The 16,152-nt window shown below is 43.0% G+C and overlaps 1 protein-coding gene across 2 annotated transcripts in view; it reads right to left on the bottom strand.

Annotated features, from left to right (window-relative positions):
- Positions 1 to 273: 273 nt before the first annotated feature.
- Positions 274 to 16,152, bottom strand: part of LOC127568634 (choline transporter-like protein 3) — a 77,112-nt gene continuing 61,233 nt past the window's right edge. For both annotated transcript variants that reach the window (XM_052012613.1, XM_052012614.1), the window contains 3 exons: positions 15,768 to 16,004; positions 6,138 to 6,236; positions 274 to 3,853 (listed from right to left, as the gene is read on the bottom strand). In XM_052012613.1, the coding sequence (XP_051868573.1) occupies positions 3,836 to 3,853; positions 6,138 to 6,236; positions 15,768 to 16,004 (354 nt within the window). In that variant the 3' untranslated portion in view covers positions 274 to 3,835. The remainder of the gene's footprint in view (positions 3,854 to 6,137; positions 6,237 to 15,767; positions 16,005 to 16,152) is intronic.

Here is a 16,152-nt window from a genome sequence, read left to right as displayed (position 1 = left end):
AATCTCCAATACAGTGACCTTGGTACTGCTCCAAGAATAGATGGGGTTAGTATATGCACATTCTAGAAGCTTCCCTTCATTCATTTAAATATCACAAATTTAACATTCAAAACATTTAATTCTGAAACTTGTTACATTATAAAAATGTTTTAAAATATCTTCTGTGACGGTGGATATTGAAATATATATTTGCCCACTTAGTGTGACCTACAAGATGTTTTATCTAATTATGTTCATTAAAAAAATACAATTATCCATAACACACTTCTGGGATCAAGTTTAGACTTCATTTATTTAAATGTAAAACATTTCAAATTACAAGCTATTCATAATACTTAAATTTTAACCTTTGTATCCTAACTAACAAAATGCATTAAAGAAGATCATTGAATCCTATTACGTCATTGCTTATGGAAACTGAAATACTGTGATGTAGTCTGTCAGAAAGGAATAAATCTTTTCTGGTTTGCAGTAATGTCCTTATAGCGTAGATGGGCCTTTATTGATGACAAACCTTTCAATCACAGCCAAAGGAAAATACCGGAGGATAGAAATCTGAAATAATACAAACTACGGTAAATACTGTGGAGAAAGAAACAGTTTCAAGTCAAAAATCTTGCTTTAGGATTGACTGAAGGTCATTGACCTGAAATATTAATTCTGCTTCTCTCTCTGCAGATGCTGCTTGACCTGCTGAACAGTTACAGCACTCTGCAAGTTAGTCTTACAGAACATAGAACAGTACAGCACAGAACAGGCCCTTCGGCCCACAATGTTGTGCCGACATAGCTAATCCCTCCATTTTCCTCTTATTCATGTGCCCATCCAAGCCCCTCTTAAAAGCCCCCAATGAATTAATTTTGTTTATTCCATGACATATAACCAATGTCTTTTAGGCTTTTATAAACATATTAGGATGAGAGGCAGCACTGTGGATATTACCACTGGCTAAAACAAGATTGCTTGCAAAACCATCTGTGTAATTAGGACAGTTTTGTTAAATTTATGAAATTTGCAGCACATTTTATCTCTTGTATTGAATTTGCAGTGCTGACGTTGACCATTTGGCCCTACTACTTGATATTTATTACCGCATGAGGTTTCTAGGTTACCCAATCCTAGTTTATCAACACAGATTCTATAAAAAGATTGCTGGAGTCACAATTGAGAGTAAAGTGGGTTTAAAGTCATAGAGTACTACAGCACAGAAATAGGCCTTTTGGCCCAACTCTAAGTTAAGATTCAGCTTTTTAAAATTTCTGCGGTGTGTTTGTATCTTGGCATCTACTTACAACAGGTTTCAGATACTTGAGCTTGCACTGCCTACTACCATATGACTACCATGTTTATAAGACTGGCTGATGCAAATCTGATCTTCGATAGCTGCAAGTCAGTGAGGTCCACCTGCAGTGGAAAACTCAGTTACCAATATGAAAAGTAGCTGTTCCATTTCCCATACCCCTGCTCTACCTCTTCTCCTCCCACCAAGAGCAGGGGATAGGGTTCCCTCACCTTCACCTTTCACCCCACCAGCCTCCACATTCAACCTCTGCAAGTTTCACCACCTTTCTGCAAGATGTCATCACCAGACTAGTCTTCCCTCTACAACTCCCTGCATCACTTTTCCATCTCCATCATCAAAACCCACTCCCCTTCCCATGCAACAACCAGTCTTCTTACCTTTTCCCTTCCCATATCCATGGACCAAAATACTCCTTCCAGGAAAAGCAGCAACTCATTTGCACTTCTTCCAATTTAGGATTCTGCCTTCAGTGCCTGTGATGCAGTCTCCTCCACCAAACTCAGATCGGATGACCACTTTGCAAAATACCTCTTCACGTTGGAAGAGCGACACTGCCTGCCCCTTTCATTTTCCATCTCTGATCCCACTGTCTTTGGCTTCCGACACTGCTCCAATAAAACCCCACATCACTTGAACAGCAGCTTGTCTCCCATTTAGGAATGCTGCAGCTTCTGAGGCTCAATATTGAATTCAACAGTTTCAGATAACCTGCCTTTCCAGTTTGTGTCAGAACTAGCCAGTTGTAATGTAACCTAATCTGTAACGTTAACTCCATTCTTCTCTCTCTACTGATGCTGCTTGACCAGCTGGGATTTTTCAGTGTTCCCCTTTATCTCAGATTTCCAGCAATTGCTATGTTCCATATCTCATAGTTACAGCAATTTTTTACCCCACTGTTTCTCCTCTCATCTCCCCTGAACAAATCAGCTGTGATCACCAAACCTCCTTCACCCTCCCTCAGCCAGACCATCACCATTTGTGTCCTTCTGTCTCTCTTGGTCTCCACCGATCACAGACTTTGTCCCCTCTACCCCTCCCCCTTCTCTGCAACTTAAAACAGGCTTGTTTTTTTTTAAACTTTTCTTCGTTCGGATGAAATATATTCAGTCCGAAACATTAACCTGAATTTTGCTTTGCTGCATTTTCTGTTTTTATTTCAGTTTCCAGCATCTACAGTTTTTTTTTGCTTTTCAGTAACCAACATGTTTGCATTTGGGAGTGTAAAAATGCAACCAATCATCAAGGCAACAGATAGAAAATGTTGGTTAGAGAGGGTATTTCTTTTTATCCACTCTCAGCGTTCTGGCATTTCTGCACAGCTTTTATTGGCCATCTGCAGTTGGCATTGGGCCTACTGCAAATCTTTTTGTAGGAGTTTGATACGATGGAGCGAATTTAAACATCACAGGAGAGTCAAGCCCACTGGTCTGAGTTCTGGAGTCACATTTTGCCTACCGCAAAAGGATGACCAAAGGATACCAAGGAGGGAGTGGGATCCATATGGGAATCCAACAGCTTCATGTTTGCTAATAGTTGTGTTGCCATTTGAATTTTGCATTTTGTTTAAAGGAGTATGGCAGGGGTCAGAATGCAACTGAGCAATGGACCTGGAACACAAGGGGTGAATACTAAATGGGAAATTGGAGCTTCCTGTGATAAGTTTCAATAAGTAATGGCAAACACAGGCATATGGGACCAGCTTGGATGGGCATCTTGGGGGGCATGGACCAGTTGGGCTAAAGGGCCTGTTTCTGTGCTGTATGACTCTTAAGTAATGTTAAATCTTCCTACGGTATTACAATATATTTACTAAATGCCTTATAAGAACTTCCACTGTAAATAATGATTCGTATAATCTCTTGTTTGCTCAAGGTTTATTCAATTTTTAGAAAATAATTTACTTCTATGGTTCATGATTTGGATTAATGCATTACGGTTGGTTAATGCATTACAGTTTCTGGTGACCTCTTGTATTATGGGTTTAAATTCTACAACCAACTGTCAAGATATCAGCACAATTTGATAAATGTACACTTAAAAAGACTAATCACTCCAGTCATTTAATCTGCCTTTCTAAAACACAGACATCGACACTGGAATTCCTTGCAATCGTATCAGAGGGTCAAGTTTAAGGGTAATCCCAGAATCTCAAACCAACAAACTGTCTGTTCCATCTGGGGAAACCTTCTGCCCTTACGACCAATTTCACTCAATGTTCTCTTTCAGCACAAGGATGTCCAGTTTTACATTAGTTTGTGCATGGATGTAACACAGGCTGAAATGTCAAAAACACAAGTGCCTTCTAATTAGTTACTGAAGCCAAGGTAAAGACATATCAACACATAAGAGAAGGAACAACAATGACGTATTTTGAGAAATCCTTTTTACTTAAATATAGAAAAATACTTCCATGTGAATCAAGCCATTAAACTAACTTGACAAATGGCTCCACCCTCTATTTAGCTTGCAGTTATTAAATATTAAGGGTCTGATGGAATCTGAAGGCCCATTTCGCAGTCCATTGGAGTCCCATCATGTTGTATGTGCATCCTGCCAAATAAAAAGATTGCATTTGCAGTTTTAATTCTACAGATGTGCTGTGCTGAATATTAACTATTGTAAAAATAATATTTACATCGGCTCAACATTTTAACATGCTTGAGGCAAGATCTCTGAACTCATGGGCTGTGGTATTTTTTAAACCAGCTGATTTCCTCTGAGTTTAATGGGCAGGAAAATTAAAGACTGGTGCCCAGAAACTCTTGGTCTTGCAACATTAGATTTTGCTGCATAAATTCTTGAATGCTTTTCAGAAGATTAAATATCAGCCACCCCATGAATCCGTGATATTGGAGGCTTCTCTTCCCCTGAGGGAGTTGTCATGTGCAGTCAGCAGGGTTACATACTGGAGCGCAGTAGGAACTTGATTGCCATGGTCATTAACTGTTAGGTTTACTGTGTCTTTAGTAAACAATAGTACTCTACTTGGTGATCAGCTTACAGGTCAAGGACTATACTAGAATCCTAAACAACCTCCCATCTTCTCCTTACACTCTTCCTCTGTCAGCACTTGCAAGAGGGAATGTGGGTTGCTTACTTCTTTACTCCAGAATCTTCCTCCTTCCACTCCTAAACTTTTGAGCTGTTAATTCTGTAGTTTCTTTCCAATGTACCTCATGTTCCCATTAGGATTATCTCCACCGGGACCCAAGTTCAGATCACCAAACTGCTCCACTTGGACAGCGTCATTCCCATTCTCAAAGAGTTCCTGTCTGACAACCATTTCCTCTCTCGGGAAGTAATTAGGCAGACGAATGGAACATTGGCCTTAATTGCAAGGGGCAAGAGTACAAAAGTAGGGTGTCGGTGAGGTCACACCTGGTGTACTGCAAAGTTATGATCCCCTTATTTAAGGAAGGAAACACTTACAATGGAGGCAGTTCAGAGAAAGTTCATGATGTCGATTCCTGGGATGAAGGAGATGCTTTATGGAAAACAATTGAGCAGTTTGGGCGCTTAAGGTGATGAAGGAGACCTACAGGTTGGTACTCTGCCAACAGCTGTTATTCACTGCTGGGTGGTTTGCTTTCCCAACATTACTAAAGTAATGGGCTGGATTGAGCTGAGCACAACATGGATGTGCAGAGACTGGAGGGATATGGACATTGTGTAGGCAGAAGGGATTAGTTTACTCCCTTAGGCATTTAACTACTAATGGGCCGAAGGGCCTTCTCCTATGTTAACATGCTGGAAGAATGAGAGGTGATCTTATTGAAATATAATATTTCAAGGGTACTTGATAGATCATGAAAAGACATTTCCCCTTGTGGGAGAATCTGGAACAAAGGGTTATCACTGAATGGCACAGCAGGGTCAAGGAGCTGTATGGCCTATTCCTGCTCAGGTTTTTTTGTGAACTTTCAATACAATACTTCCATGATAGTTCCAGGATAACCACATCTCTTGCCTGTCAAAATCCCTTCAGACCAACTTAATCATTATTGGAGTTTAGGAGAATGAGGGGTAAGGGTAGATGCTGAGCTGTTCTCACTAGTGGAAGAGTAACGAACAAGGGGACATAGCTACGAAATAAGGGGCCGATCATTTAAAACTGAGGTACTTAAAAATATCTTTTCCCAGAGGGTGGAGAATCTCTGGAATTCTGAGCCCCGGAGGATGGTGGAGGCCAGATCATTAGATACACTTGAGGCGGAGAGAGATAAATATTTGAAAGATCAAGGAACTGAGGGTTATGGGGAACTGGCACAGAAGAGGAGTTGAGGCCAGCATAGATCATATTGGATAGTGGGTCAGGCTTGAGGGGCCTAGTGACCTACTCCTGCTCCTACTTTGTGTACAGCAGCAAAGCTGCCATAATCAAACTCCAGAAAGACATTCTTTGTAAAAATAACCATTGTTTGTGATCCTTCTACTTAAGATAACTGGGCATTTTTCCCCCAGCTCTAAAACAGGGAGATGTGTAAATTAAAGTTGTTGAATTCTACATCTCATTCAAGTATCTTACTGGCCAATATCAGAAACTTCACCTCTACGTTAGATGAACTCTCTTCTCACCCTTCAAATTATCCACTTAAATACAATATTTTCAAGTTAAATCTTATCCTGACTTTGGTTTTGATGGGGTGAGTTTTAATTCAATCAACCCCTCAGGAAATGCACCTCATGCTTCAAAACACAAGGAATTTTATCTGCCTCTTATGGCTCGTACTTTACAGTGGAACAATTTCATAACGTCTACAGGGGGAGGATTTGGATTAAAACCATTGTGCAGCAACTTAACACACTTATTACTGCGACAGTTTTCAACACTGACCATTGGCTGTAGTTCTGCCACGTATCTGTTACTTTCTTGGTTCGTTTTGTCACGTCCACTGCTCCTCGTTACTTTTTCATTGGTTTTGCCTATAAATTTCTAGAGAGAAACAATAGAGTTAATCTGATGGTCTATACGAAAGTATCATTCTATGCCAATAGGATTTCTGAAAAACAAAACTGTAATGCTAATAAAACCATGATGACTGTGCATGCAACTACACACACAAACACAAACACACACAAAGAGTCAATTATTAAGCAAGCTTGCAAGTTCTTCTCGACTGACACCTCCAATCCTTAGAGCAGACCAATGCAAATATTGCTTGAACTTAGGAACTAGTTTAGGTCAACAGAAGAGTCAGTTTAACGTAGCAGTTGAAAGGTCAGCTGGTCCCGGAGTATCTCATCTCTCAATGTGATGAAGGAAAGCCACAGATTAGTACATCATCAGCTGTTGTTAAGTGCCGGTTGGTTTACTTTTTCCAAGTTACCAAAGTAATGGGCCGAATCAAACGAGGAAAGAATATGTGGGAACACTTACCAGGCCAAGCAGCACTGGAGGGGAGAGAAACAAGAGCTGACACTTCAAGTCAAGGACCCTTCATCAAAAGTGAGAAAACAAGTGTGTTTTCAGTTGCAAAGAGGGAAGGCTGGAGAGAATGGGGTTGGCAGGGATGTCTGTAATGGGGTGCAGGCTAAAGTAATAATTAAAAGTTAGCAGTTAGAGACAGAAGCCAAAGAAAAGAAAAAGAATTGAAACAGAAGGGACAACCTGTGGAGAGACAGAGTGAGGAAAGCGGGGAGATTATTCAAAAATGGTGAATTCAGTATGTAGCCCTGAAGGTTGCAATGTGTCCAAGTAAAAGAAGTGTTGTTCCTTAAGCTTAAACTGGACATCCTCAGAGTAATGCAGGAGGCTGAACAGAGAGAAGTCAGAGTGGGATACAATACAGAATTAAAGTAGCAGGCGACTGGGAACTTAGAGTCACCCTTGCAGATTGAATAAATGACCCAATCTGCATTTGGCTTCTCAGTTGGAGGCAACAATATAGTGACCACCAAATGCGAAACACTAGATAGGAAGGGAAGATGTAGGAGGGCGGGAGTTGCGCAGGAAAGTGCTGTGAAAAGAGGAGCAGATGTTGGTTGGAAGAGAAGACCAGCAGGAAGGAATGGTGCCTTCGGAATGCTCAGAGGGGAAGGGGAAGTATGTCTGGTAGTGGAACCTCATTGAAAGTGGCAGGATGTGAAGGCTGATGAGGTGGATGGTGAAGATAAGGGGAATCTTATCATTGAGAGGGGATAAAGCAAAGAAGTAGAGGTGACATGATTGAGAGCCCTGTCAAGTATGGCAGAGTGGGAGCCATAGTTAAGCAAAATGGACGGCGTCTTAAAGGCACTGTTGTGGAAAGTATCTTCGCTGAGCAGATACAGCAGAGATGGAGAAACTGGGGGAATTGAATAGAGTCCTCACGGGAAGCAAAGTGAGAGGAGGTGCAGTGGGGATAACCATGGGAGTCAGTCAGCTTTGAATGAATCTTGGCCACTCCCCTGAGATAGAGGTGGAGGTGCCAAGAAAGGGGAGGGAAGAACTGAATATGGACCACATAAGGATGGGAATTGACAGCAAAGATACTGAAATGTTTGAGTTCTGTACAAGTGCAGGAAGCAGCATCAATACAGTCATCAATGTAATGGAAAAGGATTTGGATGAAGGGGTCCGATTAGAACTGAAACAGAGACGTTTTCAAGTATCCAAAAAAGACAGGGGCATTTCCATTGCTACACTTTTGACTTGGAGAAGTGAGTGGACTCAAAGGACAGAAGTTGTTCAAAGAACAAGCTCAGCCAAGTACTGGAAGCTTTGTTTCAATTTGTCTAACTTTTTAATCCTCTCTAATTGCTGATTTTTAAAGTAACTTTGGTTTGTACCTTATTACAAACCTCCTCTTCACTCCTCCCACTTAAAGCCCAGTTGTTTTCTCAATATTTCATTTCTGCTGGAAGGTCCTCGACCTGAAATGTCAACTCTGATTCCTTTCCCACAGACGCTACTTGACCTGCTGAGTGCTTCCAGCATTTCCTATTTTTGTGTCGGTTTTCCAGTATCTGCAGCTTTTTGCTCCAAAGGCGGAGTCGAACTGACTGATAGGCACCAGTCATGGGGGGGAGTCACCAGCTGTTGGCTGGTTGCACCTTGCCCAGCTCAGACTAGTGTGTGATGGCTGGGAGTCTGAGCTGGAGGTCTGCTCCGTGAACTCAGTCTAGGGGCTGAGAATGGAAGGGCTAGATGCACTTTGCATCTCTCCCACAGAGGAAAATTGGTGGGTCACCAAACCTGTGGAAGAAGTAAATGCAGATAAAGGTGTGAGTTATTTTGCCTTAAAACATCACAAAACGTTGATGCACTTTCACATTTAATGGACACTGACTGCTGGTCTGTAACTGTGTAGAGTTCTGGACCATTGATCCAGAGGCATGAGTTCAAATCCCACCATGACAGTTGTGGAATTTAAATTAAGGTAATTGAATAAATCTGGAATTAAAATTAGCCTCAGTAATGGTAACCATGAAACTGTATGTAAACAATCTGGTTCACTAATTTCCTTCAGGGAAAGAGATCTGCCACCCTTACCCAGTTTGCTTTACATCCGACTCCAGATCCTGCAATGTGGTTGACTTATAGAGGTATATAAAGTCATGAGGGGCATAAATAAGGTTGGTCGCCACAGTCTTTTTCCCCAGGGTAGGGGAGTCCAAAACCAGAAGACATAGATTTAAGGTGAGAGGGAAAAGATTTAAAAGGGACCAGAGGGGAAATTTTTTCCATGCAGGGGGTGGTGGGTATGTGAAATGAGCTGCCAGAGGAAGGTGTAGAGGCAGGTACAATTACAATGTTTAAAAGACATTTAGACAGGTATATGGATATAAAAAGTTGAGAGGGATATGGACCAAATGCAGGAAAATGGGACTAGCTCAGATAGACATCTTGGTTGGCATGGACGAGTTGGGCTGAAGGGCCTGTTTCCGTGCTGTATGTCTTTATGACGCTTCACTGCCTCCTCAGCTCAGGGGTAATTAATGTGGACAATAAATTCCAGTGTTGCCAGCAGTGTCCATGTTCCCTGACCAAATAAACAGCTCATCTACCCCTCCAGAGGCAGAAAAATAAGAGCTGGCAGGGTAGAGACCACAGGCAGTGAGTCTACCAGCAAGTCAGGTCTAGGGTCACTGGTCCAATAAGTCATTGTTTATACAGTCCCATTTATCAATGATTGCTAACATATTCATCTGGAAAAAAGCCCAATGGAAGGATAGAGCAGATTCAGTTTGTTGCATTTAATTAAATTCCATGAGATTTCAAGTCATGAAAGGGAAAGGTCGCATCAGAAAGTTAGAGCCAGACATGATGACTCTGAAGGCTGAGGAAAGTAACCAGAGTATAATTCTGACTATATTAATAAAAGAAAACATTGGAAATACTTGGCAGATCAGGCAGCCCCCATGGAGACAAAAATATAGAGTTTGTGTTTCAGATCAATGATGTCCATGGATGTAGCTTCTGTTTTGTTTCAGAATTCTACCACCTGCAGTATTTTAGCTCTGTGTCTGTGGTGCGTTGTGGGTACTTCTAGTGAAGAGTATAACTAACTCATACACAATGCATTAAATAAATATAGTTTACTATCACAATTGAAAACAAAAAAAAACTGCAGGAAATAAAAATCTGAAATAAAAAACATAAAATGCAGGAAATACTCAGGTCAGCCAACATCTGTAGTGGAGAGAGAAACTAGAGCTAGTGTTTCAGGTGGATCACCTTTCACCAGAACAAGGGGAAATAAAATATGTTTTAAGTTGCAGAGAAGAGGGAGGGTGGGGAGAACAAAGGGAATGCCTGTGATAGGGTGGAGATCAGGAGGGATCAAATAGTCAGAATAAAACAGCACGAAAACAGGCCCTTCAGCCCAACTCGTCCATACCGGCCAAAGTGCCCACCAAAGCTTGTCTCATTTGCCCACATTTGGTGCATATCCCTCTCCACATATGCACCAACCTCTGCATGTAGAAGTTGCTGCTCAGTTCCCTCTTAAATCTTTCCCCTCTCACCTTAAGCCTATGTCCTCTAACTTTTGGTTCCCTTTCCCTGGGTAAAAGACTGAGTGCATTCACCCTATCTATGCCCCTCATGATTTTATACACCTCTATAAGGTCACCCCTCAGTCTCCTATGTTCCAAGGAATAAAGTCCTAGCCTACCCAACCTCTCCCTAAAACTTAGGCCCTGGAGTCCTGACAACATTCTCGTAATTGTTCTTTGCACTCTTTCCAGTTTAATGATGTCAATGACACAAGTGACGGTGGCGTAGACTGAGAGAGCGGAGTGAAGGTTTGATAATCACATTGGATCTGTCTAGAGACGATGTTAATGAAGGTGGGAGAGAGAAAATAAAAGAGTGCTGGAATTGAGAGATGAACAACACCGGAACTGCTGGAAATACTCAGCAGGCCAGGCAGCATCTGTGGAGAGTGGGAAACTGAGGTTGATGACTTTGCATTCAGACTGACAGGTTCTGAGGGAAGCTGGAAAGGCTACTTATCTGAAATGGTTGAATGCAAAATCAAATGCTGAGGACTGCAACATAACGACACAGAAGATGAGGTGCTGTTCCTCGAGTTTACATTAGGCTTCATCGAAACAGTGTAAGAGACCAAAGATCAGAGTGGGGGTGGAATGGAGAATTAGAGAGGCTCAGAGTCAGCCAAGCAGACTAAATGGAGGAGTTCCCCAAAGTGTTCACTCAATTTGCATTATGGTTTCTCCAATTTAGAAGAGATAATATTGTGAATTTTAAATGTAATAAACTGAATTGGAAGAAGTACAAGTGTTTGGGTCCCTGAATGGTAGGAAGGGAAGTGGTAGCCATTAAGACGGACTCTTGACCTCACAATCTACCTTATGACCTTGCACCTTATTGTCTACCTGCACTGCACTTTCTCTGTAGCTGTGACACTTTATTCTACATTCTGTATTGTTTTACCTTGTATTACCTCAATGTGTAATGAATTGATCTGTATGAACAGTATGCAAGACAAGATTTTCACTGTACCTCGGTACACGTGACAATAATAAACTAGTTGTACCTCCTGTGGATGTGTGGGGAGTGGTGGCTGATGGAAGACTGAACCTGGGAACTGAGGAGGATTTGGTTCCTTTGGAATGCCATAGGGGAAGTAAAGTTAAGATGAGTCTTTGGTGTGCAATGGAGGTGCAGGACCCATAATTTTAGTTTGTCCATAAACTTATTTATTCATGTCTTGCCTCTATTCTTTCTCCTCTTTCCAGTCTCTTCCCAATTACATCTGTGACAACTGCCACTTTGATAGTTCCCAGTTTCCTGGCCTTAACCAGCTCAGTTATAACACGGATGGAAATGGATTGGACAACCAACAGCAGGATGGCCTGAGAACCCTTTGATTTTTCCTTGAGCAGAGGCCCAAGTCCCCCTCCACCAGCATCTTCCTTCGCCTAGTTGAACAACTTCTCCTTCAACTCCACTCACTTTTTCCAGGTCAAATATGTAGCTATGGGAACCTTCATGGGACCATGTTATCCCTGTTTTTGTGGGATTTGTGGAACTGTCCTTGTTTTGTCCCCTACTCAGGGCACCTCCTTAACCTCTTTCTCTGGGACTCTGATTGCTGTATTGGTACTACCTTCTGCTCTCCTGCAGATGTTGAAAGTTTCACTTCCTTCGCTGCCAGTTTCTTTACCACTCTCCCTTTCACATGCTCCATTTGACTTTTTCCTTTCTCAACTTCTCTAGGTCTATCTCAGGGGATACGTTAGTCCACAGATTCCCACAACTATCTTGATTACGCCTCCTCCCAATCTGCTTCCTGTAAAAGACCATTCCATTCTCCCAGTTTTTCCGACTCTGTGGTATTAAGTCCACCAAACTTCCAAACAGTTGTAAAAACTGACCTGGTTCACTAATGTTCCTTGGGGGAGGCAACTTGCTATCTTTATCCAGTTTGGCCTATAGCTGACTCCAGACCCATACATGTAGTTGACACTTAAATGCCATCTGAAATGGCCCTGCAAGCTATTCATTTGTAGCATTCCTACTAAATTGAAACAGAGAAAGGATAAAACTGGATGGATCTAGGCACTGAATTCAGATATGGCAAAGACACAGCCAACCCAGTCAGCATTGCAAAATTCTCCTCACAAACATCTGGCCACTGGTGCCTAAACTGACCTGATATATTCATTCTCACAGAACCATACCTTTCAGACAATGTGTTGGTTTGCTCTGTCACAATCCCTGGGCCCGCTCTATGCCACTGCTGAGACACATCCACCAAAGGTGGCAGCACACTGGTATACAGGCAGGAGACAGTAGTCTTTGGAACCCTTGACATGACATCAGGTCAAACATGGGCAAGAAAACTTCTTCCTGATCACCATTTACTGTCTCTCCCTCAGCTGATGAATCGATATTCAGCAACACCTAGCAAGAAGCACTGAAAGTAGCAAAGGGCCAGAATGGACAGTGCTCATCACCAAAAGTGATTTGGTACCACCACAACAGCCCAAGCCTGCCAAGTCCTGAAGGGCATAGCTACCAGATTGGTGAGAATGAGGTCAAGTAGGTTTAATTCATTGGTGCAGGTAGGGAGTGGACCAACACCAATGGATTAAACCTACTTGACCTCATTCTCACCAATCTACTTGTGTCAGAAGCACCCGTAACATTGGTAGAAGTGATCGCCACACAGTCCTTGAGGAGACAAAGTCCTACCTTTACACTGAGGATACCCTTGTATTGCAATAGACAACCAACAGATCGGATCAAAGCTTTGGAATCTTGCCACATCGAGTTGTAGACAATTAAACAGCTCATGAGAGGAAGAGTCTCTCAGAATATCCCATTTTCTACAATGGACAAGCCCAGCATACAAATGCCAAGGACAAAAGCATTTGGTAACCACACTCAGCTAGAAGTGACAAGTGGATGATCCACCTTGGCTCCTTCCAAAGGTTCCCACCATCACAGAAGCCAATCTGCAGCAAATTACATTTGCTCCATGTGATTTCAAGAAAGCATTGAGATTAAGCAGATACAGGAAAAGCAAAGGGGAGGATTTAAACTAATTTGGCAGGGGAATGGGGCACAGTGCAGATGTACAGTTGGGGGGAGGGGAGGTGCAGTCAAGTATAGAACAAAAACTAATTTAGCCTGTGACACCTTACTCTGTATTGTTTTTACCCCATACTACCTCAATGCACTGTGTAATGAATTGAGCTGTACGAATGGTATGCAAGCCAAGATTTTCACTGTACCTCAGTACAAGTGACAACGATAAACCAATACCAATAGTCAGAGGAAACATTGGTGTGGTAACGTACACAGGAGGAATGCAAGGCTAAATTGCTTCTATTTTAATGGAAAGGAGTTTCAACTAGTAGTGAGAGTGTAGATTTGCACAGGAATATGATATGGTTGTTACCACAGAGACATATTTAATAGGGTAGGGCTGACAACTAAACATGCCAGGGTGTAGTATTTTCAGGTGAGACGGTTGGGAATTGGCAGAGGGAGGGGGAGGGAACCGAAGGAAGGGAGGAGATGCCATTGAGTCCAGTATTGCAGGAATGAGGGAGGATATCCATGAAGGCTCTTCAAATGAGACTACATGGATAGAGGAACAAAAAGGGGATGTTCACTTTGCTGGTGTGTATTACAGGCTTCCCAGCAGTCAGCAGAAGACAGAGGAGCAGGTACGTGGGCAAATTACAGAGAGTTGCAAGAATAATAGGGTTACAGTAGTGGCGATTTCCACTTCCCCATTATTAATTGGGTTTGCCTTAGTTTGAAAGGATTGAAAGGCCTGGAATTTTTGAAGTGCTTCCAGAAAAGTTTTTTGAGCCAATACACAGATAGTCCTACTATAAAAGGGGCAGTAGTGCGCATAATTTTTGAGAGTGTAATTATGGAGAAGGACACGGGGCAGTTCTGACACAAGGGGGCAGATCACTCACCACACGGGGCAGTTCTGACAAAACGGGCAGATCACTCACCACACGGGGCAGGTCTGACACAAGGGGGCAGATCACTCACCACACGGGGCAGTTCTGACACAAGGGGATAGATCACTCATCACACGGTGCAGTTCTGACACAAGGGGGTAGATCACTCACCACACGGGGCAGTTCTGACACAAGGGGGCAGATCACTCACCACACGGGGCAGTTCTGACACAAGGGGGCAGATCACTCACCACACGGGGCAGTTCTGACACAAGGGGGCAGATCACTCACCACACGGGGCAGTTCTGACACAAGGGGGCAGATCACTCACCACACGGGGCAGTTCTGACACAAGGGGGCAGATCACTCACCACACTGGGCAGTTCTGACACAAGGGGGCAGATCACTCACCACACAGGGCAGTTCTGACACAAGGGGATAGATCACTCACCACACAGTGCAGTTCTGACACAAGGGGGTAAAGTACTCACCACATGGGGCAGTTCTGACACAAGTGGGCAGATCACTCACCACATGGGGCAGTTCTGACACAAGGGGGTAAATCACTCACATGTGGCAGTTCTGACACAAGGAGGCAGATCACTCACCACACGGGGCAGCTCTGACACAAGGAGGCAGATCACTCATCACACGGGGCAGCTCTGACACAAGGAGGCAGATCACTCATCACACGGGCCCGTTCTGACACAAGGAGGCAGATCACTCATCACACAGAGCAGTTCTGACACAAGGGGGTAAACCACTCACCACACGGGGAAGTTCTGACACAAGGGGGTAAATCACTCACCACACGGGGAAGTTCTGACACAAGGGGGTAAATCACTCACCACACGGGGAAGTTCTGATGTAAGCTTTAACATTAACTCCATTCTTCATTTACCACAGATGCTGCCGCAAAACAACAAATTTCATGACATACGTCAGTGATAAAAAAAATGACTCTGCCAGCTTGACTGAGCATTCTCAGCAATCCATTTTATTTCCAAATTCCAGCAGCTCCAACACTGCTCACTAGTTCTCCCCCTCCTCTGTTTTCATTCATCTCGTGCACATCCAACACCTTCTCCTCCAGACAGATCAGCTGCGATTTACAAACCTTCTCCACCATCTCTCAGTGGGCACCACTGCCACTGGTGTTGTTCGTTCTCTGCTGGGCTTTATCCTTCCACAGTATTCCCCATGGTTCTCTCCGCCCTCCCTACAACCTATAATATGTTTTATTTCTAACCTTTCCTTGTTCAGATGTAAGGTCATTGACCTGAAATGCTGAGTCCACTTCCCTCTCTACAAATGCTGCCTGACCTACTGAGCATTTGCACCAGTGTTTGTATTTTAGGGTTATTGAACTGCAAGCATGGTACTGACATCATTACAGGACCGTGTGACAACCCACCCAGCAACCTTCCCTTAGCGTCTGTCAGACACGTACCACGGTGACATTATTACGTGGTATTATTGAATAACGTTAACTAACATGCAAAATGGGACATTATGAACCTCCCTCTCAGCACTCCTGTCTTTCACTTGCTATAGAAGTGGAAATTAGCAGGGTCAGTGCTCCCCTTGCACTTACCATTAACTCCTTATCCATGAAGTATGGCTTTGCTGCAGACCCATCATTTGTTGCCAGGTCGACGGCATAGCACATGAACAAGACATCCACCACCATTTCAAACACTGATAAGAAGCAATGTGCCACCAAGTAGGCAAAAAAGGACACCAATATGAGAGGGATTCCCCAAACATTCAGGTCACGGTTGTAGTTGAATGCCATGAGGCCTCCGAAGACTGTGAAACACACAATGAACACCTGAAAAGAACAAGTACTGATGTACATTACATTCACAAAAGCCAAGCAAAACGCCACTACTGAAGGAGGGCAATTATCTTATCAACTCATATACATGAGGTTTTTACAGCCAACTCTTCATTGTCGATAGCTCCAACTCTAAACCAGG

This window comes from Pristis pectinata, chromosome 3 (assembly GCF_009764475.1).
Source record: "Pristis pectinata isolate sPriPec2 chromosome 3, sPriPec2.1.pri, whole genome shotgun sequence".
NCBI classification, from domain to species: domain Eukaryota; kingdom Metazoa; phylum Chordata; class Chondrichthyes; order Rhinopristiformes; family Pristidae; genus Pristis; species Pristis pectinata.
The sequence above is the reverse complement of the archived record's forward strand: the minus strand, read 5'-3'. Positions and strand labels throughout refer to the sequence as shown.